Raw genomic sequence first — 6,354 nt, 5'->3', positions numbered from 1 at the left:
AGGCAGGTACGACGGCGTGAGTCCAAGTGTCTTCCTTCCTTCCTTCCTTAAAAGACACAGGCACGCGCCTCCTATGAACGTCACGTCATCCGGCAATTCCACTGCTTCAACACCACGCAACAACACATCATCACGGCGAACCGGCCCAATCCTTAGCTACCAGTGTACCAGATTAGCCAAATCCGCATACGATCCATCACCGGTTTCTGTTATCATACTTCAGAAAAAGCTTACCGATTCTCCTCGTTGCACCCTCCACCACTTACTTGTAAACATGTCCACGTCTTCTTCAGCCGCGGCACTCCCACCAACATCCTTTCGGTCGCATGATTATCGATGGCGTCTGGCGAACGCGAAAGATCTCGCCAGGTCCTGGATCCGTACAGCCTTCGGCGCCGAGGCCTGGTTCGGACGCAGGGGGTACCTGCTCGGCACCGATGGCACCATCCATATCACCACGACCCTCTGTATCTGGTCGACTGGCATCTCTTTGGTCGATCTGGAGTATCGAATTTCAAGGGCCCTCGTTCACCTCCGCTTCCACCACCCGGAAGTCGCATGTAGAGCCCTCAGGCTGCATAAATACGACTATCCAGGCTGTCCACCCGAAGTCGTTTACACCCTGGCAAAAGACGCTACTGATGTTGCCGCCTGGGCCAGCCGAATAATCCATCGGGCCAAGCCGCCTCTTAACGGACTCAAGCATTCTTCAACGTTCAAGGTCAGTAAGAAGGACATTCCGCCGCTTTCCTCGGTCAAGATCTTCTCTGTCCTAGGCACACAGCATGAGGAAGCCGAGCTTGAAGTCGGTTCTCATGTGATGCTCGTCTTTGTATTCCACCCTGTTCTTTGGGATGGCGTCAGCTCCCACACCTTCGTAGGAGACCTACTGCGCTGCATCGGAGATCTGTGGTCTGCTGGAGCACCTGGCCTCGAAACTCTCCGTCAGTACGATTGGGGCACTGAGACCGACAACCTGGCCAGTTCTATTCTTGAAGCATGCGGTGCTGACGTCTCTGAAATCGGACATGAATTTGCAAGGGAACGGGACAAGTACATAAGGAAGCTAAAACAAGGCACAGTGAGTTGCCCATGTTCCCGCTTCCCTTTTGCTTTGGCACCTCACATTGACTCTTCATAGTCTGGCTGGGGACTTCCGGTAAATAGTTCCCGAGGCAAATCTCAAATAATTCGACGCAGCATCAGCATACCCCAAAGCCACACCCTAAAGCTGGTCATGAAGCACCTTTTCGGTCCGGACTACACTCTGACTCATCTTGGTCATGCCGCCATGCTTCTCGCCTTGCTACGCGTCAGCCCCATGCCACCAGACTTCCCCGATTCGGCCGCAGTGGTCTCGCCAATGCTTATAAACGGCCGACGGTATCTGAAGGGCAAGGACGATTACCGCCGCTATGGCTCGTGTCTCGCTACTGCTTTTGTTGACTTTGCGCCCCTCAGCCAGTAGGTTGTCGACGAGGAGGACAAGGAGGCGGTAAGAGGCAACATCGAGAGACTCTGCCGCCACATCAAGCAAGCCTATAGTCAATTCCTGGACAATGGCTCCCATTTCGCCATTGCCCAAGACAGATGGAATATGCTCGCAAGCGAGCTTGAATCGTAAGCAACACTTACAACACTTGAGCCCGTTCATCTTATCAACTAACGCGGTTCAGCCCTCCCAGCGAGCCGGCTTCCCTCCCCTCCACTCGATTTCCGGTTTGTCCCACTTCTAATTACCCAACGACTTCCTGAGCGCGGGTTGCTAATAGGGGTTGTCAAGCTCTTTGTCAGCGACAGTATCGTGGATAAATACCTTCCGTCACAGATTTGCACGCAGGCTGGCAAACTGATCATGTCCGTTGATAACTGCCAGTCGCACGTCAACATGCAAAGTCACAATGTGTAAGCAATTGGATCCCAACACCCCTGAGATGCTAACCAGTCTCAGAATGGTCCGTATGGGAAGATGGGGGGGCTCCACGTCTCTCTCCATCACCTTCAACGCCGAGTCACTCGAATACAACCTTGCTGCAAAGTTCTTGAGCGAAATGACATCCATCATGTTGAAGGTTCTTCTTCTGTACCCAGTGACCAGATTGGCCGAGTGACCAGACAACCGTCTCGGGCCACGAGTTCCAGGTGTACGGTTCTGTGCGTGCGTACTGTGCATGCATGCATTTCGTTTCGCATGGCAGGATAAGATGGAACGGGATGATTGAGATGGGATGAAGTGCTGCAATTGGTGGGGTGACAACCAACAGGCAGGTATAGTCGCAAGCAAGAAGAATCAAAGCAGTGACAGGAAATTCAGGCGCCCCTAAATGCTGACCTGTTTCTTGCTTGGAGGTTTTGCTAACTTAGTGTAAACTAAGACGTCCATCCTCACCCTTCCTCTAATCACTCACCAGCGCCACTAAATAATTAAATCACCAAGGGACGGTCTCCTTCTTGGTGGATTCGCCATCTTCAAGTGATAATCAAACGCGTAGCAACCGGCTCCGTTCCCAGTGTCCTCTCAAGGTGCATCGGTCAAAGGGCCTACCTCAACCGACCATACATATGCGCCACGCAGGAACGTGTGCATCGACAAAATACCACCTTCTCACTGGTTTCTAGCTTGCAGACTTCAAAGCCCCCCAACCAATTGATTATATAACGACGCGTTCTCATCATTATGCTATTCTTAATGTTAGAGACGAGCAAGGTTTAGGAGAACACTAGTCGGATCATCCGCGGTATTATCACTCCTTTATCCCAGGGCCGTGGGTGCACCTAAGTGTAATTCTACTCCTCTTTAAAGTTCAAAATTAGTGTTGGACCCCATGAAAACGCCGCGGATTAGTTACTCCCCATGCCGAAAGTGACCTCTTGTGGCTATTACCTGCCTAGAAGGCAATATAAAGTTCGCATGTGGCCTGAATATTCATGAGAATAACTGCCCATAAATCCTGGAAGCACAGCTGATTTTGCCGACAACCGCTATGCCTCTGAAAATTTTCCAGAGCTGCTGCGGTAGCGTCACCATGACGGGGTTAACGGTAATCAGTACGCGGTATTGAGGCAAGTCCCCCCAATGCCGTTACACATAGCGCACTTAACTTGAACATATGGGCCAATATCCGTACATCGAAGGTAATGGTTGCTTAGTTGGAGCAATCGCCGCGGGAAAGAGAACAGCCGTTGAGGGAAAGAGGGCAGGTAATTATGTTAACGTCAATTCACATAACGAGATCTCAAAACTATCGACTGCCACGAATGTGATTCCTGTGCCTTGGTGCTATGTACTATTAGCAAGTTTAGTGATATTAGACAGACAAGCAGGTAGCTCTATTTAGGTGTCTAGCTTGGTGTTCTTGATGTCTAGTCTTGCCATTCTTAGAAGGATCATCGGTAAAGATGTAATAGTCTGTAGAAACCTCTCCGAATTAACGCTTCTTCTGGCTAGTCTTGCTACCATCAGAAGGGTCGTCGGTAAAGATGTAGTCTGTAGAAACCTCTCCGACTTCACGCTTCTTCTGGCCAGTCTTGCTACCCTCAGAAGGATCGTCGGTAAAGATGTAGTCTGTAGAAACCTCTCCGACTTCACGCTTTTCGACCTGTTACGTAAACCAAATTAGTAAGGTATTCAGAGGCCATCCCAGAATTTCAAGACATCATGAACTCACAGAAGCGCTTAGTTCCCTGGCCGTAGGAGCAGTGACTGCTAAGACAGAAAACAACGTTATAATTGAGAGAAGCTTCATGGTTGACACTGGTGTGCTGTAGGCTCAGGCTTCAGCTGCGTTACGTTCCTTACTTATTGAAGTGAATTGCTGGATGAGTTGATTGGAATAAAATGATGGTATAGGAAAGAAAAGCAGTCGGCCCAGTTGAGAACTTGCATCTTATTTATATTAAAGGACCTTCCTGACACGTGTAAGAGCCAGCTCGTTTTCATGTGCAGTCTTTCTGACTCTTAACGAGCGAAGAGTGGTTTCCTGTCAGGCGCCGCGACGGGGTGCCGGGGGCACCGGGGTGGGGCCGGACACGGATACATAGACTATTGACCGAAGGGCACGTGAAAGGAGAAATCTGCAGGAATCCTAGGGGAGGGAAGGGCAGATAGGAATAATCGTCACAATTGAACCCGAACTGCGCCGATCGTTGACTCCGGTACTCGATACTATCACAGCCTCTGACATTTCCATTGCAGACATGCAACTATCAACATAGTGCCCTAAAGCCAGCTAGTCTTCATGTACAGTCTTCCTGACTCTTAGCGAGAAGAGAGTGGTTTCCATTGCAGACATGCAACTAGCCACATAGTACCCTAATGACCCACATACTATAGTAGGTCTAAGTTCAATCTCCTCGCCAGGTATCTGTGACCGTCCCTTCGTGGTTACCCTAGCATCGGGTAGACCGAGTTCGGTGTACTTGTCAACCAGAACTCTGACTGTTGAAAGTCTCCGGTCCTGGGAGCCTTGAACTGACGCTACCTGGTGGGGAAGTTATGATTACCCATGCAGCCATGAGTCGTATTCGCGCCTTGGAATTTTACAATAGAACACTCGGTTATTAGTAACTAGGGGGGCGTACGGATACTAAGACTCTACACAAAACGATCCCGAGGTACATTTAAAAGGCGGTCCGTTTTAAGTTTGTGCAGGTACACAATAAGACTTCTACACAGTCAGAAAACACAGCACGAGTACCATGCCCAATACTCAACACAATATTAATAGAAGTCTAATAAACACAATACTAATAGAAGACATGTAGGAATTAACCAGCCACCCGATTTGCAAAAGAAAGTGCACACTTTAGCCTATCTACACCGAATGCTTCCTTTCCCTACCCCTATAAATAGAACCATAAGAATCTAAGCATTAATATATAAGCGTATTTAGATGCTTATAACGTTATTATTAGTTTGGTGTCATTTAAGCCTTTCTTCTGATAGTCTCTTTAAGTCGCTGGGGCATTTAATCTACCTATGTGCTTATAGTGTGCACTTTTTTCTGTAAACCTAGAACTTGGATGGATGCGCCCGGAATGCGTAGATCACGATCTCACCCAGGAATTCGCACGCGCCGGGCCAGGGAGCGATGGATCGTGGAGCGATGGATCGTGGTACTATGAGACATATATTAACGGCAAGATAAACGGCTGTCAACGTCAGCATGCTCCCAACCTTAGTTGAACCAGGGAGGACAGTCAGATTCACACACGAGCAACACATAACGCATTATATATTTGAATGGAGGAAACAGCTTCACCAATACTTCCTTGGAACAATTATGTCGTTCAGGAGAGATATGGAGGATCATATTAAGCACTGTGGACAGATGTTTATGTTGAATGCTGAACTGAATGATACGAGAACAAAACTAGTGTACCCAAGCCGCATTGCCGGCTAGCTAGAAATATGTATGTTGAGCTAATACATACGCTTGTAATTCCATATGAAAGGAGTAGCTGACAATGTTCTTGATACATTAAAGCGACAATCGCTTCAAGAGCATTATTAAAATACACGGGATTTTCGAGTTTCAGATCATTTATTGCATATGTCGATCATAACAGCACACATCGGTTAGTTCCGCTAACCTGTATCTTTGTCGGTGCAGCCAAGCTCCTGTCTGTCCCAAGCAGTACGCGGCTGCAATGCACCGCGTGCTCGTAAGTGACTAGCGTTCTGTAGATATAAACATTCGTATCCCCATTCCGCTTGCGTTCGAGCGCATTGGCGAGAACGCGCCACACATACGCGCAGTGTGCCTTATGAAACTCCCAATTCGCGTAAACCCAGTCGTGCTGAGTGAGACTGTCTACATCTTGCTGTATAATCTCTGTGAAGTCGGGAGTCACAGAGAAGTTGAAGTGCCCGGCACCCCGAACGCTGGCAAGCTCGGAGGTCTCCGAGAGAGAGTCTGATGAAACATAGGGATCGATGCAGTCGGGTGCTGTCCAGCCTACCATCATGATGTCGTACACGCAGCCTGCCGCCTTAGCGCTGGCTGTGTTGTGTCCGCAGTCGATGCGATGCTCGGTAAACTCTGCCTTGTTCGTTTCGACCAACTTCTCAATAAAGGACAAGTGCAGAACAATATAGAAGGCAATCGCCAGGATTAGAAATATCTTGAGAATTTTCCATCCAATATGTAGAGTGCGGCGGGCTCCGAAGTCAGGGCTAGAAGGTAGATTCTCCTGAAATGACTTGTCTGAGGTCGGACCCGAGAGAAGACAGTCGAAGTCATTTTCTCTGTCGTGTTCTTGGCTGGGTCGCGTCTGTCGTTGCACATAAACGGGCTGCATCCCGCTTCCAAACAGCCGATGTATCCGCGATGGCATGAACGGCTTTTCGGCTAA

At 48.9% G+C, this 6,354-nt stretch overlaps 4 protein-coding genes across 4 annotated transcripts; 2 read left to right on the top strand and 2 right to left on the bottom strand.

Moving 5' to 3' along the window:
- Positions 1-274: 274 nt before the first annotated feature.
- On the top strand, positions 275-1,468 carry GLRG_08179 (uncharacterized protein; the record flags this gene model as incomplete). The annotated part of the gene is made up of 2 exons (XM_008098864.1): positions 275-1,081; positions 1,142-1,468. The coding sequence occupies 2 exons, from the start codon at positions 275-277 to the stop codon at positions 1,466-1,468; spliced, it is 1,134 nt and encodes a 377-aa protein (XP_008097055.1).
- Positions 1,469-1,855: 387 nt separating this feature from the next.
- GLRG_08178 (uncharacterized protein) lies at positions 1,856-2,111 on the top strand (the record flags this gene model as incomplete). The annotated part of the gene is made up of 2 exons (XM_008098863.1): positions 1,856-1,905; positions 1,952-2,111. The coding sequence occupies 2 exons, from the start codon at positions 1,856-1,858 to the stop codon at positions 2,109-2,111; spliced, it is 210 nt and encodes a 69-aa protein (XP_008097054.1).
- A 1,317-nt stretch (positions 2,112-3,428) lies between these two features.
- On the bottom strand, positions 3,429-3,746 carry GLRG_08177 (uncharacterized protein; the record flags this gene model as incomplete). The annotated part of the gene is made up of 2 exons (XM_008098862.1): positions 3,429-3,599; positions 3,669-3,746. The coding sequence occupies 2 exons, from the start codon at positions 3,744-3,746 to the stop codon at positions 3,429-3,431; spliced, it is 249 nt and encodes an 82-aa protein (XP_008097053.1).
- A 1,813-nt stretch (positions 3,747-5,559) lies between these two features.
- Positions 5,560-6,345, bottom strand: GLRG_08176 (uncharacterized protein; the record flags this gene model as incomplete). The annotated part of the gene is made up of 1 exon (XM_008098861.1): positions 5,560-6,345. A coding segment is annotated over one exon (786 nt), but the record flags the coding sequence as incomplete, so codon positions are not given.
- Positions 6,346-6,354: the final 9 nt, after the last annotated feature.

Source organism: Colletotrichum graminicola, assembly GCF_000149035.1.
Source record: "Colletotrichum graminicola M1.001 genomic scaffold supercont1.36, whole genome shotgun sequence".
In the NCBI taxonomy this organism is placed as follows: Eukaryota; Fungi; Ascomycota; class Sordariomycetes; order Glomerellales; family Glomerellaceae; genus Colletotrichum; species Colletotrichum graminicola.
This window is presented reverse-complemented; position numbering and strand designations above follow the sequence as displayed.